The following is a 25,789-nucleotide window of genomic DNA, read 5'->3' on the forward strand; positions in this document are numbered from 1 at the left end:
GGTCTGAGGGGTTGGTACATTTTAAGTGAAGCAGTTATGTGGGAAAGGTGGGGAGCAAGCTGGAATGGACGAAAGAAGCAGTAGAGAGGAAGGTATAGGTGGAGACCTGAGCTTGATGGGGCTCAAGGTCCAAAGAAGCTTGCTGATGTGCTGTCTATTCTGTGAGTTATCCATGCACTTTGTACCCTTCAGCCTTCCATCCATTTCCTGAACTACCCTGAGTGGTTTTCACAACCTCAATCTTCAATCTGCTGAGCCTAGGAAAGGGTGATACTGCAAAGTCCAATGAAGACAGCACAGAATGGGTGTTAAACACCCTTTGAATACCTTAGCTCCAGGAGTTGAAAGATGGCCATCATGGCCCATAGACTATCCCCTAATGTGGTTCAGGAGTCAGTAGCATCAGTGTCTCACTCCAATGTGGTCCAGAAGTCAGTAGCATCAGTGTCTCACTCCAGTGTGGTCCAGGAGTCGGTAGCATCAGTATCACACTCCAATGTGGTCCAGAAGTCAGTAGCATCAGTGTCTCACTCCAGTGTGGTCCAGGAGTCGGTAGCATCAGTATCACACTCCAATGTGGTCCAGGAGTCAGCAGCATTAGTGTCTCACTCCAATGTGATCCAGGAGTCAGCAGCATCACCGTTGCATATGATAATTCACAGTGGCTGTGAGGGCATGCACAAGACATGCACTCTATACAGGACAGAGCCAGCCAAGGTCCCAGGATGGGGGCAGGTCTTACCCCTGTCTGAGGGGCTACTGGCAATTGATGTTTTCTGTGTTAGGGAGAGTGGGTTTTCTTCAGGGATGTGGCCCCTGAGAGACTACCCTTGCCCCCGTAGCTGGTCCCACACTCATGGATATCTGGGCAGCAATAAAGACTCAGTTGCTTTAAGAAGACCACATGAAGTTGGCACGTGAAAGCGGTGGTGAGGACATACAGTAGAAATTGGAAGGGAGCGAATGGGGAGGTTGGTTTGATCCAAACATTATAGGCATATATGAAAATCTCAAAAAAATATGAGTGGGAGAAATATTCTGGACATAGCAAAGCATGCTTGTAGCCCCAGTGCTGGGGTAGATGGAGACTTGGGATCTCTGGAGCTCATTGGCAGGCCAGTCTAGCTGAATCCATGACCTTCAAGCACAGTGACAGACTGTCTCAAAAACTGAAGGAGGAAAGCAATCGAGAAAAGACATCCACACTGACCCATCCTGCACACACTTACAGTGACAAGTACAAATGCCACACACTCATACACACAATGTTTAAAACAGGAGATAAAGGATATAGAGAGCCCATGCACACAAGCCTGAAGGGTCCAACTGCCACTTGCAGGGAATGGGGGCTCAGCTAAGTCACTAAAGTGTCCGATGCCTTAGTTTTTAAAGCAGCGGTGATGAATACTTGTGACCGCACAGCTGAGGATTATATGAGTTAGAATACACCGAGTGCTTCCAATTGTGTTCGAGATGTCACGAACTTCTCTATCCACAGGCAGTCCATCCTGTAAGAGCTGAATGATGTTTTTATTGACGACTACCGTTCCCATGCCTAGAAGGGTTCTTTGCCTCAGAGTCCTTTACATGGAGTGAATGGACAGTTGCCCAAATGGCCAAAATGAAAATGTTCTTCCCTCCTGTGACTAACCCTGAGTTGAAACAGGTTTCCATCTGCTTAGCCAAGGCAGGTGCCCAGAGAGCACCTCCATACGCCTTTCAGGGAAGGAACCCATGGTTCTGATTTGATCTGAGTGCGGGTCCTTCTGCCTCATGCCTGACAGCAGGGAGACAATTCCACTTGGTACAACATGGAGACACATCTAAGAATTCTCATAACTGGGGATTTCCAAACTATGGCGACTCTCCCCTGCCTTCTCAGCCTAAGCAATTTAGTGGGAAAAGACAGTCATTTTGCTTGGTGCCTGAAGACTAGCAACACTTATCTACTTCTACAAGAGAGAAAAATTGCATAGGAACCATGCCAGGGCTTCAGGAATTTCCCCCAAGTTCTGTTGTGCCTATCTGATTTCACTGTGAATCCTGTGCTATCTCAAGTGAATTTGACACAATGTCAAACTATGTGTCTGAGAACACAGACTGTAAGGAGCCCCGGCTGTCTGATACAGCTTGTCCACAGCGAGGGCTTTGTTGTAGAGCCACCATGGCTCTGATCCCTGCTCTGATGTCCCTCCCTCTGTGGCACATGCACAAGGCCGATAGAAACTGACCTTGGCCCATCTTTTCTATGAGCACGGAGTAAAAGAGGCCTCTCCAGGGTGGATGGGCTGAAAGAGAAGACCAATACTTGTAGACAGTACTTTGCTGGAGGCTGGCTATCACTCCGTCAGTGGTCAACATCTCAGTATGTGTGAAGCCCTAGGTTTGACTCTTCCCACCACAAAACACAGAGACATAAAGAAAATGTCACACTTGTTCCACCACGGATTATTCATGCTGGCCCAAGACATTCTGAAATAAAATGAGTTCATGTCCAGTGAACTAGCTATCAGAAGACTACATGATTTTTAGCAGAAGTCAACAAGACTGAGTTCTTTGGCTATTGGTCTCCTCTCCTTATAAACCAGCTGTGCAGTCAGACAGGAGTGGTGGGGAGGGACAGCAAACAGCCCCCGTGCTCACATTGCTGGGATTTCTGTCACCTGACAGCCACTGGTAAGCTGTTCCATAGCTGGGCAGAGACTAAGCATGCCTTGAGACGGCTTACCACTCCAGCTCCTTCAAGTGAGAGGCTCTTGCCTGCCCCACGCTGCAATTATTTATGTATTGTCTTTTCATCAATCCTACCTGTATCCAGGAAAGTCAGGTGTAGGACCCAACCTCCTGGCCCTAGAATTTAGGGCCTCTAGTTCCTCTGTGGACCTGCACACAGATGGAAGAAAGCTTTCTCAGTACAGCTACATCAGCTACAGAAATGGCTTTGATCTACCTGACCACTATGACTATTGGTTAGTTGATTCAAAGATCACAGAAAAGGAGAAGAAACAGGATTGTTCCTGCCCCAGTCAACTCCTGACTGCTGGTTGCTTTGTCATTGCCTTGGGACCTGGCACCAGCAGAAAATCCCCGTGTATCTTCTCAAGGAGGCAGTGGCCCAGACAACTAAGCTGCCAGTTATTCTAGACCCTCCCCAGGAGAGCAGAACAGGACAAATTATAATAAGTTGTGAGATCCACCACACTGCTGCCTCTCGGTGAGCTGCTGGCTGAGAGCAGCCACAAGATAGAAAAAGAAAGAAAAGATTTCAGGAAGGACGTTGCAAGGAGGGGGGAAAGAATTTTAGTGACATCCTTGGATAGGGCCTTAGGGAACCTGGCCTAGATAGGGTCATCAACAGCCTTGAATCCTAACTTGAAAAGAAAGCCACAGAGAAGTCCCTAGAAGGGTGTGGGGGGAGACCCACCTCAGCCTTTCTGTCTCTGCTTCTTAGCCAGGCTGGCTAAAGGATTAAACTGGATTCTGCGTGAGTGGCTCTCAGGGGAAGCTGCCTGGTACCCAGTAGGCCAAGGCAGGAAACATTTAACATGCAAGGCAATCAACTGGTTCTTGGGAAAATGAAGATTCTCTGGCAGTGCCCTTGGGTTTCTGGGGGTGAGCGAGGAAAGGAGCAATTTGTGAACACCTCTCAGAAGGGTCAGAGGCTCCAGGCCTCAGTACCCCACATGGAGTAGCCCTGCTGGAAGATACATGGGAGCCAAGCCCAAGAAGATATGGGAGGGGAGGTTTAGGTCGTGGGAGCCTTGGGCCTTGGCCTCCTGTCCAGCTCAGGGCTGGACTTAGTACCCAAGTAGAACAATATAGACAATACCTCCTTAATACAGCCCAGGGACAGCAAGAGTAACAGCACACAGGAGTGCTCCTGTTGCAACAGTGCGTTCCCAAGGATGCTAGAATTCATGGGTCATGTGCCTTCACAGAAAACATGCACAGGAGAGCTTTAAGGAAAGTTATATCCAAAGAGCTGGGAGAGTATCTGCAAGCAGAATACATCTCTGCCGTCTGCACTTTTTCTGGTGAGATGTGAACACGGCTTACTCTCCTCAAATAGGGCCCCAAGGACCAACTCTACCCAAGCCTGTCTCAGTAAACCAGGGAATTCACTGGGACAACTTACAGAAGCATAAATGGCCTCAAAATAGTCACAACACAGGAAAGTCTCACCTAGCAAGGAAGACAACTTCCCCATGACTTTATAAATTGAGTCCCCTTTAGTGAACTTTCCACTTCTTAGATACTTGCACTTCCCAAGACCTCTTGTAGTTGGGGTAAAATTACATACAGATAGGGGGGAAATGTAGGAGGAAGATGTGGTCAGAACCTCAGATAAGGGTCCAATGAGTCTCTCCATCACTCCTTCCATGAGAAAAACACAACCCTGGATGTTAAGGGTCTCCTGTGCTAATAGCAGCTGCTCTGGTTGAGATAACAATGAATGCTATGGTAGGACCGTGGGAGCCTCCCACGGTCTCCCAGAGAGAATGGACCTCCAGGCGTGGGCCCTGTAGGCATCCTGAGTCAGAGGATCCTTCCTCCAGGGACTATACACCACCTCAGTACCTCACTCCTGCTAAATGCACTGCCTTAAAATGCATCACTGCCTGTAGAGTGTGTTCAGGCCATGATGTCCTCTTGTACTATCTGCATCTTTGTCCTTTCCTTCACTTTCTAGGATTTTCCTTGGTTATTTCACAGGAGTGACGTGGTTCTAGAGTGTGTGCCTGGAGCTCTTGGCAAAAGCAGGAGGATCCCCTGGAGCCTGGGAGTTGGAAGCAAGGCTGGGCAATATATCAAGACTGTGTCTTATTAGAAAACAAAAGAATGAATGAATCAATTAGCCAGACTATGATATGGTACCATGCTGTATGGCATGGTATGGTGTGGTATGGTGTGGTGTGGTATGGTATGGTATGATATGATATGATATGATATGATATGATATGGTATGGTATGGCATGGTGTGGTTATGTACGGTACAGTGGGGGCATAGTAGAGAAGTAGGCTACTCAAAAGGAACTGAAAGCAGGACTGTGACATCATTACATGTTGGAAGCATTGGGGAAGAGGCCAGGGCAGAAGCCCCATCCCACCAGAGCCTCCTTTCCTCTCTGAAGCCTCAGAAGCCATGGAGACCTAGCCACACATCTGCCCCAGGGCTCACGGTGCCTGCAGGTGCTGGCCCTGGCCCTGGCCCTCATGGGTGTTTATTTACAGATTTCTACAGGAAGGAAGCAGGATTCCTTAAGCAGAAAATGATCCATAGCTTCTGCCAAGAAAAGCAGAGTCTAAGATCTGCTCCCTGGTATGCAAACCTTGCAAATGTGTACCCAGCGGGGAGCAGATGCCAACCCTGCCTCAGTTTCCTCAGACTGCATACTACACAGATCCGTGTGAAGAAACATATATGTAGGTGACCAGAAAATAAAGGAACGAGTCAACAACCCCTTTGCTCCCAGTTCAAAGTGAAGAGGCTCTCACTATTTGCCTGTTTTCAAAGGCCCAATTCCCAAGTGGAGGAACTGTTAAAATGTAGCTGTATTCGCACTACGTACAGTTGGATCCACAAGATGGAGAAGGAGCCATTGACACAGATACTTCGGTGATAGGCTTGCCTGTCGCTTCCTTTCCCCTTTGCTTCTGCAAGACTCAGTTCAGAGGCAGCCCTTCTGGTGGTTCTGACAGAGCAGAACTGTGGGAAAGACCACCCGGTGACCTGCCTGGGCCACCGTGGTAAACACTGAGACTCTGCTTTGTGCAGCTTCAGTCCCTCTTGCCTTTTGCACTCAGACTAAGGCAAACCGTAGCAAACAAAACAAAGGATTAAAAATAAATAAACTTCCCAGGGTGCCCAGGCAGTTGCAAAGGAAGTTCACATTCCTCAAGGGAGCCAGCAACAGAACACAAGGGTCAGCATTTTGTACAGTTGGGGAGCGGGACTTCCTCACTGACTCAGCCTCTCTCAGCATCCGCCTCAGCACCCGCCTTTCTGTCCCTTTTTTGTCGTTTCGATTGGGCATTTTACCCAAGAGTTTAAATCATTCATTCACTTTTTACGTGTCAAATGTGTTCTGGAACCTCATCTGTGCCCAGGGACAGAGTCACAGGTGAGTGACCTCAAAGCAGAATTGGCAGGGTGCTGAAATCCCTGGCCAGGTCACCTTGGCAGCCTGTCTGCTCATCACTGCCCACTTCCCTAACTTGCATCCCCTAGATTCCTAGAGTTTCTCTTCTTCCTGCTTCAGCTTGCCTGAGCTGCCTTTGGTTCTGACATGCGGGGCCCAGCATTTCTGTTGAAGCCCTCCTGTGATCTCATATGTACCCCAGAACTGTATCCCTGCCTTCCTTCCATGTCAAGGGCACCTGCTATACAATACTGCCTTTTCATCCTGTCTCCTCACGCCCTTCCCCTAGATTAGAAGGCTGTGGTCCAAGGTCAGCAGAGATGCTAGCTGTCTACCTCAAGCCTCTTTGGGCACAGTGTCCCAAGGACAGCTTCATAAATGATAGCTTTTTACATGTTTGGGAGTTTGATATTTTAATCTCCTGGAGTTTTGCAAGACTGGTGGTTGGCCTGTGGTTTAGTTCAATGAAGAATATGTCTGAGTGTTGTTTAAATTACACTCCGGTTGTCAATTTGTTTTTTCTGAGTGTCTGGACCTGTTGACACTGTAAACACCATGATGTGCGCTTGCTTAATTAAGCAGTAGCCCTAAATGTTCAGTAAATCTCATTCCTAATTATCTGTCCCATGTCTCTAGAGAGAAGGGATTTAGTTAACTTCTTCCATGGAAACCGGAAGTATCTGTTCCCTGTGGTGTTAAGTTCAAATCTAATTATTAAGTCCCCTCTCACACTGTGGGGTCAAAAGCTCAGATGATAATTATGTTCTGATTTCATCTTTGCCCCCAACATTTCTTTTTGTTCTTGTAAATAATGCTCATTCTCTCTCTTTCTTTCTCTCACTCTCTCTGTCTTTGTCTCTCTGTCTCTGTCTCTCTGTCTCTCTGTCTCTCTCTATCTCTGTCTGTCTGTCTGTCTGTCTGTCTGTCTCTCTCTCTCTCTCTGTGTGTGTGTGTGTGTGTGTGTGTGTGTGTGTGTGTGTGTGTGTGATATCCAGGCATGATTAATTCATTCATGTGTTCACATATGGGCACACACACACACATACACACAAACACACACACACATGCCCAGAGCTCATGTGGAGGTTGAAGGAAGACCTGGCTGTTGTGCCTGACTTTCTGTGTTGTTGAGGTGGGATTTCCCTTTTGCCACTGTGGAAACCCAGGTAGCTGTCAGAAAGCTACAAGGATTCTGCTGTTTTCACCTCTCATCTCCCCAGAGATGTGCTGGGGCAGACTTCCCTCTGGATGTAGTTTTCAGGTGGGTTCTGGGGAATGGAATGCAGGTCTTCACATTTGCCTGGCAGACGCTTTACACACTGAGTCATCTTGTTAGCTCCGCCACTAAACTTTTAAGGTAACAGCATTTTCCCATTGAAAACTGACTTATGCAACCTTAAATCAACCAACAGTCTGGCTCCTTCAGCTGTGCTGTTTGTGGTTAGTGTAAAACCCTGCTTAAACTGCAGAAGTCTGCAGGTTGCTGCTGTTCCGAGCATTGCACTGTTGATGAAGGGAGCTCCCTCCGAACACGGGGCAGAGGGAGGGGAAGTATTTCATCTCAAATGTTGGACTGCCTCTGATGCCACAGGCTGCAAAAACTTGACTGAAAAACCACCAAAGGATACTCAGTTGACCATATTTCTCACATGTATGAGAGATTTTGAACCCCTTGGAATATGGAGTCTTAGCCTCATTTCCAAGGTGATCGTGGGATTTTACCCTAAAGAGAACAAGCATGCTTTGTCTCACTCTTAGGAGACATCCAAAGCTGTCAGTTTTTTGTTTGTTTGTTTGTTTTGACAGAGATATGTAGGATGATTATCCAATCACTACCTACCTTGGTAAAACCCTTCGCAGCTCTATTTTGGTTTCTTCATTTCTTATTTTGTTTTATTTTATGCCTGTGGGTACCAAAAGCCAATGGCATTTGGAAATCTATCTATCATGGCAATGGCAATGGGCTATCTATCATGTTTGCAGGATACAAAAATCCATTCCAACTTAGAACATGCCAAATTCCCCTGTACTGGTTTGCTTCTTGTCAACTTGACACAGCCTAGAGTTACCCAGGAAAAGGAAGCCTCAGTGGAGAAATTGTCCAGATCCAATTTACCCATGTCCACGCCTGTGAGAGATTATCTTGACTGATGACTGATGTGAGAGGGCCTGGCCCACCGTGGGCGGCACCATCCCTAGGCAGGTGGGCCTAGGCTGCATAAGGAAGGCAGCTGGGCATGAGCCAGTGAGCAGCCTTACTCCATGGGTTCTGCTTCAGGTTTCTACCTGATTTCTTTCCCTAGCTTCAGTTGATGAAGGATTGTGTCCTGGAAATGTAAGCCAAATAAGCCCCACCTTCCCCTAAACTGCTTCTTGTTCAAAGTGTTTTATCACAACAAGAGAAAAGCAAATTCTACCACCAGACCAAAATAGCCCATACAGCGGACAACAAGCCAAACTGTACCCTTCCATTGCCCCAATATTGGTGTTTTCCCACAGCCCCATCGTTGACCACCTTACTAACTCCTAGAAACCTTCACCCATTCAAAACAGAGTGACCAGCTCACAATGGTGAGACCACAGGAAACTGCAGGCCCACATGTATGGGTACCCCCGGAAGAAACTGCAGGCTCACATATATGGGTACCCCGGGAGGAACTTTTCAAACCATACCTCTTGTCTGGGCTCCACCCAACCCTGAGGTCCCAAAGACCTCTCTCATAACCCCAATCGGTCCATTAGCAAATGTTTCTCACCTAACACCTTAGCACTGCTCTCTTCCTTTGGCCAAATTTAACACCCCTTTGAACTATGAAAAACAGTCTCTGCCCCTTTCATCTTGCTCCTCAAACCCATGTTTCAGTCAGCCAACAGGTAGAGCTACCTGAAGCTGTGGGATGCATGACAGTTTTCCATGGCGGAAAGCGCCTCACACAGTTGGGAATCCACACTCTCCAGTAAAGTCTTTTATCAGGAAAGGCTGCGACATCCAACGGAAACTCAATAATGTTCTCTACAGGCACCTTTGTGTAATCCCCTAGTTATCAGTACCCCATCATAAGCCATCAGTCCAGCCCCAGCACTGCCCCTTCTCTTGGCCTGCAAGGGGCCCTCTGAATCTCCATGGTGTCCAATGTCTTTCACCACTGAACTCACAATGGACCGTCCATTCTGCAGAATGAATCCACCCATGTGCTTCCAGACCCCCAAGAATTTTAATGGCTTAGTAACTTTATTGATGCTGCTGTGATCTGACTGTATCCCACAAAAGTTCTTGCATTGGCAACTTGGCCACCAATACAGCAATGCTAAAAGGTAGGACTTTAGAGAGGTGATTGGATAGGGCCCTCCCAAATCCATTCACTGATCAATGACATGACCAATAAGTTGGGTTATACAAGGATGGCTCTGTTATAAAAGTGAGTCCTCTGCCCTGGACCACACCGATGAACAGGAAGCCCTCAATGGTGCCAACAACATGCTCTTGACTTCTTGGCCTCTGGAAACGTGAACTAAATAAATCTCTATTATTTATGAGTTACCCAGTCTCAGGAAATTTGTTACCATGACAAAAAAAAAGTGAACTAAGGTACATACTCAAAGAAATGAGCACCAGAAGGCCTGTTTCCAATGCAACTTCTTCACTAAGCCAACCACAGCTTCATGGACTGAAAGAGCAGATTTTCTCTCAGGACTGCCATTTATTTCCTTACCTTTATCTTTCTTTTTTGATTGTATCTATGTTTTTGGAAATGTGTTCTCAGAGTTCATTGCATGGTCTCACAAAATGTCACCCATACAGGGCCTGGCCCACTTGCCTGACTTCCGAGAGATGTCAGGCTAATTCGTTCAAGCATACAAGTGACAACAGCTGACACACCATGGTATCACACTGCACAAGATCATATAATCGCTTTCCATTATCCCTTCATGGAGACAGCCTCCTGATGACGATCCTACATTGCTTAAGATTCATGTGCCCCCAATGTATTACTCTGCCTGCCTTCAAATTGAATCTCATTTTGTTATTTCCTGCCTGTTTTTCCTACCTCCCTGGAATCATTTTTATTATGCTGTACTCCTCGTCAATGTTTTTTTTTAAAAAGCATTTCTCAATTTTGTATTTTCTGAAAATTCATTAGGGTGATATGAGCACCCTTTTTAAGACCATTGGTAAAACAGCTAAGTGCACTCAAACCTAACATTGACCCTGATGTTCGCACAGGGTCAGCAGCACTCTGACACCATGCACCACGGAGGACGCCTTAGTCCCAGTTCTCTCTAAGCAGGGTTTTTCACCCAGCAAGTGGCACATGGCACAAGGCACCTCACACGTCGCCTTGGCTTTTGCATTCTTACAAGAAAGATTCCACTCACACATTTATCAGCTCTGATGGATTTTCTACGATAAGCCGAGCCTGACTTCATGGTCCTCAGGAGGCGCAAGTGTTTACTCATCATTCCTGCCTATGGATTTGCGTCACATCACACTAGCAACCTTGAGAGCATCCAGGAGCGACTGCCAAAATCCAGCACATGATTTCCTGACAGGGCCCCTTGTCTATTTCCCCGCGTTTCAAAATCCCTGATCTCTCACAGCTTAATAATTTTCCACTGAAAATGTAAAACAGCAAGCAGCTCTGTTAGCATAGGGCTTACTCCACTAAACTGCTACTCCTTTCATGCACACGGGCTCCAGGGTCTGGCCCGACCTAGGGAAAAAGCACAGGCACAGACACAGAACCAAGTTAGGAAAGGGGAGCTGAAAGTATTGGGGTGTGCTGATCGTTTGTTTGGATCGTGACTTCTCACTGCTGTTGCTCCCGTTTGTATTGTATATGATATTCGTAGTGCATTTAACAAGCACAGGAATCCACCATCCACAGGATGCAGTGTGGCTGTGGGTAGGGCAGGGTGAAAGTTTCGCAGTCTGTCCCTGGATATCAGCTTTCCCTAGCTCTCCCCCTCTAAGATGCAAACCAGAGCCCAGTGATATGAATGGTGCCGTGATATCGGACCCGACTGCATCATGAGACACATAAACACTTTGAATACTACCTAAGTACCCTACACCACGAGCATGAGCCTTGGTTGTTGTGCCCCAACAATATCCATGGCTTTAATCTATTCAACGGCCTGGATTGGGCTTCCTAGCAATGACCTTTTACAGCCAGAAGAATTCCTATTCTCCTCCCTCCCCTTCCAAGGGGAAAAAACAACTCCACTCTGTCCTTTCTGTGGGATGGCCACTCACAGGCGCAGAAGTAATTATAGCTAAGGAAGATGGGAAATCCTAGAGAAGAGGAATGCCAGATGGTTGAAAGTGTGTGAATGTCACTATACCTGACATGCTTTCTCTCTCTGACAGACTTAGAGAATGGATGTTTAACTAAGGACTTTAGAAACTCCAAAGGGAAAGGTTCTCCAGGACAACCCCAATGACCTTTCTGGTGAGTGGATTAGTAAGGATCACAGATATCTCAAATCTGGCTTTTTTTTTCCTAAGGCAACCAAGTCTCTAACAGTCTCTAATAGAACATGTGATCAGGACGGAAACCCAAACAGAGAAGTTAAATTCATAGTAGAATTGTTCAAAAAGGACGCAGACTAACAGTTTAAAGTACTGGCCACTGGGACACAGATTAAAACACACACACACACACACACACACACACACACACACACACACACACACACACAAAGTCACAGACCCACTGATAAGCAAATGAAAAGACCACACCTGAAGTACACAGAACCCCATGCGCTGCCAAAAGCAAGTCAACAAAAGTCAAACTCCATACTTGCCAGCAACCCAACTGTGTGTGCACACACGAAGGGAGGACTGGATTTTAGTAACAACAATGAAAGATTGAGGAGTAAACAAAATAAAAATGCTCAGGAGTCATATGTGGGTACTTTTTTTCATAAGGTGCTTAAAAAGCTGCAATAGACAAAGGAATACAGGGCTCCTGGATAAGAACAGCTACATAGCAAAGATGTGCAAAATGGATCTATGATTATGAGTTTTCTCTCCAGGAATTTGGGTGCTAGAGGCTTGGTCCCCATGTAAGGACTCTCAGAGGTACTGGAACCTTGAAGAAATGGAGACATGTCATAAGTTATTGGGTGCTGCCCTCTTTTTCAGGCCCCGGTTTGTTTCCTTTAAAGCGGACTGTTACAGAAAGAGCAAGCATGGCTTAGACTTTCCCTCTGGTTTCCTGTCTCACCATGTAAACACTGCTCCTTGCACATGTGCCCGTCATGATACCCACTGTCACACTGTGCAGCAGCTAAGCAGATGCAGCCACCCAATCTTGGACTCATAGTCTATAAAGCTGTGAATTATATAAACCCATTTCCCTATCAAAACCCCAACCTCGGGCATTTTTCATAGCAGCACAAAACACACAAAAAATATGATTGCACTTATCAACACAATAACAGTTTTAAAAGTCAATATACCAGTCAAAACATTAAACAATATCCACAAAACTAGGTAAGTTGTTTCTCAAGATTATCTTAAAGATAAATCACATAAGAAAAACTGAAACACTGACAATAGGAAAACTTATCTTACCCTCTAATAATTGGAATAGTAGGAAACAAAAATAATTTATCTTTATATAAAAATGGATTTTAAGGAGATAAAAATAACGTTTTTAACATTTAAAGTGTAAGAGAAAATTATAAATACTTTTATAAGCGTGCAATTGGAAATACTTTCCAAGATTAGACACCAAAGGGTACTCTGTATAATTAATCAAGTGTAAATTGCAACTTCTGAATAAAAACAGCTTCTGAAAAAGGAATACCACAATGGAAAATAATGACAAGTTAGACTACACAAATCGCCATAAAATATGAAGTATTTGTGTGGTTTAGTATAGTGCTCGAAATCTTAGCTACAGCAATAAGACAAGAAATGAAAGGCATGCAATTAGGAAAAGAGGAAGCCAAAGTATTCCTATCTGCATATGACTTGATTCTATACATAAGAGTTCATAAAGATTCCACCAAAAAAAAAGGCTGATAAATACTTTTTAACAAAGTGACAGGATACAAAATTAACACATAAAAGTCAGTAGCCTTTATATACATATATATGTATTTCTCTATATATACATATATGTATGTATATCTATGACAAAAGTACTAAAAAAAGTTAGGAAAACGTAACAATTCAATCTGCATATGACTTGATTCTATACATAAGAGTTCATAAAGATTCCACCAAAAAAAGGCTGATAAATACTTTTTAACAAAGTGACAGGATACAAAGTTAACACATAAAAATCAGTAGCCTTCATATACATATATATATATGTATCTCTCTATATATACATATATGTATGTATATATATATATGACAAAAGTACTAAAAAAAGTTAGGAAAACGTAACAATTCAATCCACAATAGTCATAAAAATTAAAACAAAATACATTGGAACAAATCTAACTAGGAAACAAAGGACATTTGCAGTGAAAACTTGAACATGCTGAAAAAATCAAGGAAGATACTGGAAGATGGACAGGCCTCAATCCACGCACCAACAGAATTAATACTATGAAAATGGCTACTCTACTTGTTGAGGCTCAAATGAGAATGACCCCATAAGCTCATATACTTGAATGTTTAGTCACCAGGTAGTGGAACTCTTAGGGGAAGATTAGGAAGTGTGGTCTTTGGTCTTGGAGAAGGTGTGGCCTGGAGGAGATGTGTCATTGTGAGTAGGCTTTGAGGTTTCTATAACCCATGCGTGCCAGGCCCAGTCTCTCTCTCTCTCTCTCTCTCTCTCTCTCTCTCTCTCTCTCTCTCTCTCTGCCTACTGCCTGCATATCAGGCTATAAAACTCTTAGCGACTGCTCTTAGCGGTGCCACGTCTGTCTGTCCTGCCATGATGGTCATGTACTAACCCTCTGAAACTATAAGCCAGCCCTGAGTTAAATACTTTCTTTTATAAGAATTTTCTTGTTCATGGTGCCTCTTCACAGCCATAGAACAGGAACTAAAACAGTACAAAAGCAGTCAAAAAATTAGATACATTGCAATCTCAATCAAAATACCAGGTCCTTTCTTCACAGACATAAGAAAAACAATCTCAAAATGTGTGTAGAAACACAAAAGAAGATCAAGTCAAAGCAATGCTGAACAAAAGGAGGTGTCACCATGCTTGATTTCAAATCACACTACAGAGCCACAGCAACAAACACAGCCTGGTACTGACACACAACAGACACGTATATCATTGGAAAAGAGTAGAAGAGCCTGATACACTCTACGTGATGACAGCTACCTGATCTTTGGCAGAAACACCAAAAAATACACTGGGGAAAAGACAGAACCTTCAAAAATAGTGTTGAAAAACCATGACTGCAACATACAGAAAAAATAAAACTACATCTTTACCACCCTACACTAAACTCATCTCCAAATGGATAAAGAACTTCAATATATTATAGTGGGGCGAGGTGGGCGGTCCTTGGGCTTCCCACAGGTCAGGGAACCCTGATTGCTCTTCGGGCTGATGAGGAATGGGGACTTGATCGGGGGAGGGGGAGGGAAATGGGAGGCAGTGATGGGGAGGAGGCAGAAATCCTTAAATAAATAAATTAATTTAAAAAAAAAGAACTTCAATATAAGACCTGATAGCCCAAACTGGTTAGAGAAACAAGTAGGGAACATGCATAGATAAGAATCTTGTGAATAGGACTCTGGCTGTACAGAAATGAAGACCAACCGTTAACAAATAGGACCTTGGGAAACTAATAAGCTTCTGCCCAACAAAATAAAGAGTCAACTATGTTGCGGAATATTTGTACACTGTGTGAAGATTTGTTGCTGTGATTGGTGTAATGAAAGGCTGAACAGCCAATGGCTAGGCAGGAAAGAATAGGCACAATTTCCGGTTTCCAGGGAGAGAAAAGAAGAGGAGAAGGAATCTAGGCATGCTGGGAGTTGCCAGTCAGACACGGAGGAAGCAGGATGGGCAATATGGAGATGAGGTAATGACCATGTGCCAGCATGTAGATTTAAAACTATGGATTAATTTGTTATAAGAACTAGTTAAAAACAAGCCTAAGCTAAGGCTGAGCATTCATAATTAATAATAAGTTTCCATGTCATTATTTTGGGGCTGGCGGTCTCAACAACTAAGTGAACAGACAACCCACAGAATGGAAGAAAATCTTTGTAGCTATACAGAAGATCTGTGTCTGGACCATACCAAGAACTCAAAGAATTAAACACCAAGAAAACAACATGACTGAAAAGTGGACTGTGGAACTGAATAGAAAGTTCTCAGAGGGGGAACACAATGGCCAGTAAACACTTTCACACGTTCAAGATCCTTAGCCATCAAGAAAACACAGATTAAAACCACATCAAAGGCTCCATTGCAGCCACTCAGAATAGCCCTGGGAGCACAAATAATGAAAACTAGCCCCTTGGACATGGGGGAGGGGGATGCTTACATGGTGTTGGTGGATGTCTAAAAGAGCAAAGTCTCTTTGGAAATCGGTATGGAAGTTTCCCAAAAAAAGCAAAAATAGATCTACCATATGACCTGGCTCTACCGCTCCGTTAGGCATATACCTAAAGGTCTTTCTATGCTCCTGGGAAGACACTGTTCAGCCATCTTCATTACTGCCCTAGTCACAGTAGCTGGTGAAAGAATCCACCCATATGTCCACAAACTGACAATGGGTAGTGAAAATGTGGAAGCTACACACAATGGAATGTCACTCCATTTACAAAAGAAAAAGAGAAAAAGTATAAAAGAAAATGAGCAAAGGGAAAGGGAGCCAATGAGGAGAAATGGGAGGATCAAAGATGGGAGGAGGAGGAAGAAGAGTTGGGAGGGGAAGGGAAGGAAGATCCTTTTTTCTGGGGAAGTCTTGCAAACTACCTTGGAGTTTTGGAACAAGTTTTCAAATAAACATTGTGGAAGGAGCCTGGCTTCATTCACTTAAAGCTGGTTCACATGAAGTAATAAACTGGATGATTGCTTACTTAAAGGCAGGAGGACTTTTTACATAGGATAATTGGTAGTATTTGCCACTGCCAAGAGGTTTAGCACATGACTCCAGGATATATTGGACACGTGGCCGTGCACATTGAACACACACACGCACACATGCACGGCACACGCACACACTCATGATCTCATGTTGTAGCACCTAGACACCATCTTTGTGGCTTGCGTCCTCAGCCACTGAAGTTCTTTGCTCTTGTTTTTTTTTTTGCCAAAAAACATATTTATATTAGCAGCCATTTGTTTTCTTGAATTAATTTGCTTAAGGAGGGAAAGCCATTTTTGCAAATACATCATACCACAAACCATAACACCAGGCCCAAAGACAAGTGGCTGCTTCAAAGACCTCCCACACGGATTAGCTCCCTTTAACATGTCCCTTATTACATAGGGCTGCAAAAGACACCTTCCACAAATGAAAGAAAAAGTCCCCTTTCGAAATGCTCACCCGAACAATGTAGCTTAAAGGCTTTAATATTATATATTGTGTTTGATAAGATTAGCCTCTCTCTCATATTTTAAACAATCAGCCTTTCTCTGTGAATCTTTTGATCCTGAGTGGAATTTAATCCAAGTTTGACGCTATCAAAGACACAATTTGAGTGCACTACAGAAAGGCATTGAAATTGCCAGAGGTGTCTTCGCGATTAGAACACTGAACACTGGAGATAAAAATGACAGCCTTCCCACGTGGTGTTTGGCAGCCAAGATATTTGGAAAATGCAAACTCACTCCCTATCTGCCTGTAGAAGGGAGGGCCAGCCTGGGGCCTTTACCCTCCTGACTTTCAAACTTCACAGCTAGCTGAGCCAAGCCTGGCCGCAGATCAGAAGCATGCGGCTGCTCCATTTACAGGGCTAGAAGTTTATAGCAGGCCCTCCCATCATGCACCTGTTTTAGGGTACCAGGTTGCCCTAGTTAAGGCGGTCACAGAGACCTGAACAATGGGCTGGGCATCCACAAAGGTTTCTTTCCTAATTAAAGTCTAGTCTAGTTCCTTGCGATGTTTCCCAATTAGGCTCAGCCTTGGCTTGGGGACAGTTGAACAGACAGGGTTACTTCAAGGCCACCATGTCTGTGATGACACACTTGGCAAACAGTGCCCACCTGAGAAAACTCAAGGTATCCAAAGACCAGACCTACCTGATCATATCTAAAAGTACCTCATCTTCCAGCCTCAGTGGGAAGGAAGGATACTGCTTCTGGAAACTTCTTATATGCTTAGACACTTCCACATGGACCAAAGACCCCACTTACTTTCCAATATCATTATCCTTTGAATCTGAAATGTCTTCATAGGATCAAGTGTTGCAAGCTTGGTCCCCAGCTGCTGCAGGTACTAACTGAGGAGCTAGTAGACACCGTGGGCAGTAGAACCTAGCTGGAGAAAGTGGGTCCCTGGAGGTGGGTCCCTCCAGGCTACCATGCCCAGCCCCACTCTATCACGCCCTTGGCTTTGTGTTCACTGTCCTGTGAGCAGCTGCCCTTCACCACCCATGCCCCCACTGCATGACGATCTGGCCCGCTGCATGGGGTCAAGCGGCTGCATCCTGAACACTGAAACAATAAACCATAATAAATCTTTCCTCCCTTAAATGATTTCTGTCTGGTATTCAGTCACTCCACCAAGAAAAGCAACAAAGACCATTGCTCCCCATAACCGACTCAGTGTACGATGTCCTAAGCAGTCACCTCCCCTCATTCTCTCCCAGAACCACAAAAATCTCAGAAGTCCAATCAAGCGCAGTTCAGGCTGACCTCTAACAGATACTGACCGCTGTAAGTGGGGTCCAGCTTTCTTTATCTGACAGCACACATAGCCCAATATTTCAGGCAGGATGTGCACGGGGGTGGTCACTCGCTCCTCTGACCTTACTTCCACATCTACACTGCGCATCAGCCACAGTGTCCAAGGTCCATCCTCATCTGCATGGCTTGACTCACAGACCTGTGGCCCACAGAGGCTGCGAGACTTGTACTCTGCTCACAGAGCCAGTGAGCCAACCAACATTTACATCATGACAGAAGCGGGGACGCCGACCTCCCACACTCTGCACCTCCTCAGGGACTCCGGTGCCACTCTTACCTCTCATTTCTGTTGCCGAGGAGCCGTTGGACCAGGCTGTCCACTTGTTCCTGTGCTTGCTGATCTCTTGGACTTTGCAGACATACTGCCCTTGATCTGCCGGCCGGAGGGTCAGAACAGACAGCCTGTAGAGTACGCCCCGACGCTCCTCGAGCAGGCGCAGCCTCTGTTGGTTGGCAGTACGGCTGAAGTTCCCATAGTACTGAATCACCCGCAGCTTGGTCATCTTCACCATCAAGGCCTCCTGGGAGCCATCAGGGGCAAAGAACCAGCGCACAGCCAGCAAACTGTCTTTCCGTCTCTTCTGGGAGACGTGGCAGAGGAGAGTGGCATTTTCCCCTTCCAAGTAGTCAACCACAGGTCCTGGGGACACGGTGACATTGAGAGCACCACAGAGTTCTGCAAATGAAGAAGAGTACATGGATGAAAAGGAATGAAGGCCGCAGCCTGACTTCATGCAGCTGGGCCACTGCCAGGGACAAGGGATATGCTGCATGCTGCTGGCATCTAGGTGCTCTGTCAGGTCAGAGGCAAAGGGCTCCGGACTCCTACAATCATTCCCAGGTCTCACTACGACCGAAAGGTCGGCAATCCTTTGGGCCTCATGGACGCCCACCTTCTTCTCTATGCTGGTTTTATTCATGTGATTTGTCAAACACTGGCCATCCAAATAGACATGTTCTCAAAAAGATGTTTTAATCTGCCCCTAACATTCAGATTACATACATGACTATGGACTTGGAGAATCTCTTGAAAACTTAGCTCACACCCCAACTTCTCCACTAACAAGGCATGTTTAAATCAATGTCGGCAGGGCTGTAAGTCACAGTTGTTTAAGGCAGGCCAGATCTGTAGCCTTTTACGGCTTGTCCAACCAGGATACTGCCTGTCTCTCTCCCTGCTCACTTTCTTAGTCTCAGTGTGTCCATCTCTAGGCAATAATGGTCAAGCAGAGGGCTATACCATGCTAGTGAATTGGAGAAACTCGGGATTCTCGGTGGCCTCTTTGGACTCAGGATCTATGGTCTCAAAACAGAAACATACAAGCTAAAATAAAACTTGAAGTAGTCCTTGGAACCAGAGGGGTATGGTGTTCTCCCAATAACCCCAAAGATGTTTCAGAGTTCCAGGTCCTGTTCCCTACAACCTGCCCTTTGATTTTTTTTCAAATCAACTGTAGGTTGAATTGAACTACAGTTCTACTCTTGAGTTGACTGACCTCCAGTTGGGCACCCCAATACCTACCAGGGTATCCAGACTACCTGAACCTAAAGAAGCTGAACACTGGTACCTTTTTCATAAACCACCTTTGTATTTGGAAGATTTGTCATTCACCATGGGTGATGCAATACAGCCATACCACCCTGAAACTCATGGGAAGTACCTTCTCACATGCAGCTCTCCTCAGAACCATTCTAAAGTACAGCTTTCTGCAGGGTCCCAGGGTAGCACAGGAAATCACACGTCAAGACATAGGTGCTTAAGAGATCTTACCATAGACTGGATAGGAGGTGACCTTCTTGCTAGAGGAATCCCCAACTTAGCACAGGATATCACAGGTCATGACAATGGGTGCTTAAGAGACCTAGCCAAATGTTGAATGAACGAATCCATCCATTCATGAGGACAGAGTCCTAACCACTTCCTACAAGCCTCATCTCTTGGATCTCACAATGGAGATCAAATTCCAAACCGAGTTTCTAAGGGGAAACACCACATTCAACCAACCCACAGTAGCCATGTTCTTGATTATTTTATACAACATTCGGAAAGATATGTTCTGAGGATCAATCTTCCATCCTTTGGCCCTCTTTGAAGCCAGGTGCTAAACTCAGGACTCTCCAGAAAAATGTAAGAACATTAACTTAGTTGTATCTACTGGTTCCTTTTGTCATACAAGGTAACATTCACCAGGGGGGTTAGGGTGTTACATATTGGGGTGCATTATTCAGCACTCCACACCACGACAGCCTTTGGTTGGGGCTGCTGGGTGCTATGCACTTGTACGAGGTCTCAAATCCTTCTTTCCAGCAGTGAGGTTCAGAGCCAGGCAGGGATAATTGGGAAACGCACATCAACAGGTATCTGAGAAGGCCCACCTGAGGCTTAGGGACCTTGAGCGTCACTTCACATGGCAAGGGGCTCTCTACACTTTATTCAGTTAAGTAGAAGCTCTTGGCTATCTGGGAGTGTCCTATGGGCTGCTCCCTGCCTTCCCCAGGGACAGTGCCCTTGCTGTCAGAGGCCAACCACAGTGAACCAGAGCGGCGGCCTACACCTTCCGTGCATCTTGCCCACCTGGCTGACACCTGGCCGTATGGACAACACTTCCTCTTGATGTCTGAGGTGCATCTGAAGTGCAGATAGCCTCGTGTGGGAGTTCCCTGGTGAATAAGGAGGCTTCTCAGACCCCTGGCTGACCCCTATTCCACTAGCCCCCCCCCCCCCCCCAGAACTGGACAGAAGAGAGAGCACCAAACTGCAGCAGCTGGCTTCCAGAATCCAAGGCCAGCCCGGCCCACCCCCTAAGGCTCCCCACTGGAGCCAGAGGGGCTGGGAAGAGAGGAAATGGAAACAACATGGGTGGGATGAAAGCAGACTGAACCCTGTGCTCCAGGCTCCCCGTTAGCTCTACATGAAGAGGGGATTATTTACAGTGACTGAAACCAAGAGAATGTGCCAAGTGTTCCAGTCCCCATGGGAGGCCAGATTCCATCCTGGAGGCAAACTCGTAACCCCTCCCCCTCCTGTCCTCCCGTGGCTCGGGAGCTCAATGTCCTATCCCCAGCTTCCGGAAGCAGCAAAGGGCCTGAGTTCAGAGGGCACCCTTTCCTCTCTGGCAGCAAAGGGACTGTGCTGACCTCCTCAGAGGGCACCCTTTTCTCTTAGCATGCCCTTTTGTCTTCCGTTCACCTCATGTTCTCTTACAGATGGTCCTAACATAGCTGTCCCCCATGGGAGTGCAAAGGCATTCATCATGGGCTGAATTGTGAAGAACCCTAGTTCTATTCATACATCCGAATACTAACTTCTAGTACCCCCAAATGTGGGTGTATTCGGAGGTAGTCAAATGAGATCCTGAGGGTGTGCCCGGAGACAATGGGAACCACTCAGACTGTGGTCATGTAAAAATAGACACGTGGAGAAGAAGACAGAACACACAGGGGCAACTGCATACATTCCCATTGATGAAGGCTCACCCTAACCTTTCACCTGCCACCGACCCTGAGCAAGGATGCACTGGCTCAGAAAGGTTTGGGGACATCGAACCTGACATGGCCAAGTGCCTCAGGCTCTGTCAGAAAGTCACAGGCTTTCAGAAATGGGGTCCTCTGTCAAAGCCAGGTGCCGCGAGCAAGCAGCCCCCAGCACTGCAGCTGGAGGTTCCTTATGCCTAACTCGTACACGTGGAAGCTCAGCTTATGTGCAGACCGCGGGAGCACAGGCCCAGCCAGGAAAGGCTGAGACTAGGCAAGCAGAGACTTCTTAAGTCAAGGAGCTTCTTTCAATATGTAGGGAGAGAAGCTTGAACAGTTCCTGTCCCACCATGGTCACTGTGTCCCCTGTGGTTCAGCAGAAAGAGGGGGAGCAATAGGAAGAATGATGGGGGATGGGGGATGACACACAGGTCAGACAGACTGAATGGCAGAACACGTACAACCTGCGTGCTGAAAAGGTATCCTGAGGAACTGCTGGCCCAGCACGAGGGACCCCCACAGGGTAGGTGTCACTCACCCCTCCTCCTCCAGCTGACACAATGTAGCAGTTAGACAAGGATAACCCTCACTCCCTGACCTAAAAAACTGCCACAATAGCCTGAAGCAGAAGGCAATGTTTGCTGCCTGCCAAGAACTAAGGTAAGCTCCCTCCGCACTAATCCTCCTCACTCAGAGTCTCTGCCGCTCCCTCGTCTCCACAGCCTCAGTTGACCTTATGAGCTAATAGGCTAGTGGGTGAGACAACGTCTCATCAGGACAAAGGATGGGGAATGCAATTACAGTGTCACTGGATATGGAGGAAACATGCAGGGTTTAAGAAAATCTCGGAACTACGCTGATCCTGGCCTTGGGGTTAAAGAAAACTAAGAATATGGCCATGAGTGGAAGTTTATCTTGGAATCAGTGAAGCAGAACTCAACAGCCAAGAATGACCTCCAAGAGAGAGGGTCTCACTGTGCAGAGTTCCCAAGGCAGGAAGAACTGGATGGAGGCTAGAATTGGAAAGATGGCTATCCTTTTGTGACCTATGCCCCACTGTTGCCTAGACTGATGCCCCTTCCTGCTCATAGTCCTCTGGTAGGGACTCTTTACCCCAATCAAAGGCCAGTTCATACAAGAGAAAAGCCACAATGGATGGCATACAGAAAAGGGTGCCACTGATCCAAGCAGAAGGACAAGATTCCTGCAGCCATGATTCCATTCCTTCGATATGCATGCGTTCTGACACTAGAAAGCTCCAGGCATCCCTTAAGGGCTGGGCACTGGAAGTCACAAAGTCCCAGGCCTTTCCAGTTGTCAGAGAAGAAGCAGTGAGCAAAGAAATGATGGGTAAAGAGCCTGGGTTGTGTCCTTTGGTGTCCTGGCTCAAAACCTGCCTCTGTTAAAAAGGAGGGCTGGGCGGTGGTGGCACACGCCTTTAATCCCAGCACTTGGGAGGCAGAGGCAGGCGGATCTCTGTGAGTTCAAGGCCAGCCTGGTCTACAAGAACTAGTTGCAGGACAGGTTCCAAAGCTACACAGAGAAACCCTGTTTCAAAAAAACCGGAAGAAGAAGGAGGAGGAGGAGGAGGAGGAAGAAGAAGGGATGGTGGGAAAGTGACAGTTTTCATGGCAAGAGCAAGTGAAGCACTGTGGTGAGCTGTAAGTCTGCGTGTCACCTGGGGGCATGGAAAGTGACCCCACACTGCCCTGGAGCAAGGGAGGCTCCATGCATGCAAGAGCCAAAGCTGCCCACTGCCTTTAGCCTTTACTGGTGGTCATTGCTTGGAAGTTTAATATGTCTGAAGAACAGCCCCTACATTTTTGTTTTGTGTGGGATCCCATAAGTTATACTGTAGTTTGTGTTACTGCATGAGCCTCGGTCTCCCGAGTCTAACCACTGCTTTGTGTTTTGGTGAGGCCATGAGAACTAAACTGAACACACGCAACAATGACATTAAGAAACATCTCCGTCTACAGAAGGAAGTAAACTACAGGATACGGCAACGGCGCTTGAGATACTTCGGCCATGTTATGAGAATGAAGGACAGCAGATGCCCGAAGATAGCACTACTTGGAAGACTTCATGGGATAAGGCAAAGAGGAAGGCCCAAAAAACGCTGGATAGACAGCATAAAGGAAGACTGTGGAACCTTGGGTATGACAATCACACAAATATCTAGGACTGCTCAGGTTAGGAACAACTGGAGAACAACAGCCCGCCGTAAACAGGCTCCCATGCATGCTCAAGCATTGCCAGGGCTTAAGTGATGATGAGGAGGACATGAGCGGGATGAACACAGCTCTCTGGGAGGAAACCCGTGGAGCTCCAGATGGCGCTGAAGCAGCAGCAGCCCTCAGGTGCAGGAACCAAAGGCTTCACCCGGGTTACAGAAGCGGCCACAGCTCTGAGCAGACCAGGAAGGTGGGCCTAGCACCATGTGAGTGGGGCCCGTCTTCCTCTCTGCCTAAAGATAATGCTCCACTCATTTCCAGGAGCCAGGAACTTCTAAGCGACAGCAAAGTGGTGTCTGATTCCGGACAGCACATCTCTAAAGAAGTCCACTGCTTTGCTTGAGTGGTTTGCGGCATTGGGGCTGCACTCAGCAGAGGTGTCTCTAGACCTAACCCACGTGGCGCTCACTGTGAGCCAAAAATGCCACGTGAGAATACAGAGGTGGACATCTGCTCAAGTGAACTTCAGGAGCCAACACGGTTCTAATGCAATTAGAAGCATTTTCTTGATTTATCTGCAGTGACTGATAATTCTCATTTTACCTCCAAGACAGGCCCAGAGAAGCTGAGCAGTTTGTTCAAGCTCGCACAGCATATAGCCAGGATGAAACTGAAGCCTGGGAGATCTGACTTCAAATTGTAACCACCACTCTCTACCACGGCCCAGATTTAGGGACTTGTTGAACTGACAGTTTTCTTTTCTGTAAGGTGAAGTAGGGTGGCTGACCAACAAACTACCATTCTACCTCCCACGTGAAGGTGGTAGACTGCCCAGGCTAGGAGCGTGGGTTTATACTTAAGCCAATGTGTGAGGCGAGGAAACCTGAAGGAGACATGTAAAAGAGTGAATGGCCGGCCCAGGATGAGGGTCACAAAAGCAGGCGCTACAGAGTGGCCCTAGGTTCGTCCAGGATTCTGCTTTTCAGGTCTGTGTCTCTGTTCTTTATTTTAAAAATAGGGGAAAACTGCACAACCCTCAGAGGTTGGTAGGCTGGTAAACCGCGCCAGGGATTTGTGAGGTACTTAGATCAATAAACACTTGAGGTTCTTACTTTGAAATTCCATTGTGATTAAATGGGGCAGTGAGCCCCAGGCACTGGTAGTCGCCTGGGAAAGAGGAGCCACTAATGTATCTATGACTATCATTCTAGCCAGCATGATCCTGGGGAACGAAGAGAAGGTGCTTTGGCGACCCTAAGTGGGAACCATAAAGCTCCATGCAAGCCAGCAGAGGTACTTCCCAGAGCAGTATGTTTGTGGGAAAGGACCCCGCTGGGTGAAGCCTAGAACAAACACCCTCTCTAACCAGGTCTGACTATCTCAGAAGACTCAAACGTAAGTGCTCAGTGCCCACCCGACTGGGACAATCCGGTTTCCTGGCCTCATTTTCGGAGCGTCTCCAAAGATAGTTGAAGGGAAGTTGGTGCTGGCAACAGCTACGGGTCCTGACCGCTATGGAAGACAGAAGCCGCCAACTTAGGGCTCCGATCCGGCTGGCTTCTCCCTGTGTTCCGCGGCCTGCGGCTCAGAAGGGACCGGGAGCTATCCCGAGAGAGGGTCCCCACCGCGGGACGCCGACAGGACCAGGGAACCGCAAAGACCTGGATCGGAGCTCTTGCGCCGCCTAGATCGCCCGGGAGAAGAGCGCCACCAGGACCCCGCGCAACCCCTGGCCTCCCGTCTCGCTCGAGCCCCGGCCTCCCGCGCAGCCGCCCGCCACGCCGCGCTTACCCGGGGCCGGACCCAGCAACACGGCCGCCGCCAGCGCCAGGAGCCGCAGCCGCATCTTCCCGCCGCCGCCCGGCGCTGTGACCCGGGAGAGCGCCTCCGCCCGCCGGGCCCGGCCCGCCCCTCCGCCTTCTGACACAGCCCTGGCCAGAGCTGCTGGGTCCCTGGGTCCGCGCCGGGCTGGGGGAGCGGCCTCTCCATCAACAGGCTCAGCCAGCCAGCCCATGGTGTCCCCTTTCACCACGCCCATGTCTCAGATGAGAAAACTGAGGTGACCCAGGAGATTCAGGGCTTACAGAACTGAGGACGTTGTGGTCTCCTGAGGCCTTTTGGTCTCCTTGACCACCCTCCAACACTGTCATTCCTAAGAGGG

General features: G+C 47.1%; 1 protein-coding gene across 2 annotated transcripts in view; it reads right to left on the reverse strand.

Moving 5' to 3' along the window:
* The window catches only part of Vstm4 (V-set and transmembrane domain containing 4), an 84,179-nt gene extending 58,621 nt beyond the window's left edge, over positions 1–25,558 (reverse strand). The window contains exons 1-2 of one of the 2 annotated variants that reach the window (XM_075988755.1): positions 25,420–25,556; positions 18,258–18,656 (exon numbers count right to left, since the gene is read on the reverse strand). In XM_075988755.1, coding sequence (XP_075844870.1) covers positions 18,258–18,656; positions 25,420–25,474 — 454 coding nt within the window. In that variant the 5' untranslated portion in view covers positions 25,475–25,556. Of the gene's footprint in view, positions 1–18,257; positions 18,657–25,419 lie in introns of both variants that reach the window. The other variant, XM_075988756.1, reaches the window with a different exon arrangement.
* Positions 25,559–25,789: the final 231 nt, after the last annotated feature.

The sequence above is a fragment of the Microtus pennsylvanicus genome, chromosome 10 (assembly GCF_037038515.1).
Source record: "Microtus pennsylvanicus isolate mMicPen1 chromosome 10, mMicPen1.hap1, whole genome shotgun sequence".
NCBI lineage: Eukaryota > Metazoa > Chordata > Mammalia > Rodentia > Cricetidae > Microtus > Microtus pennsylvanicus.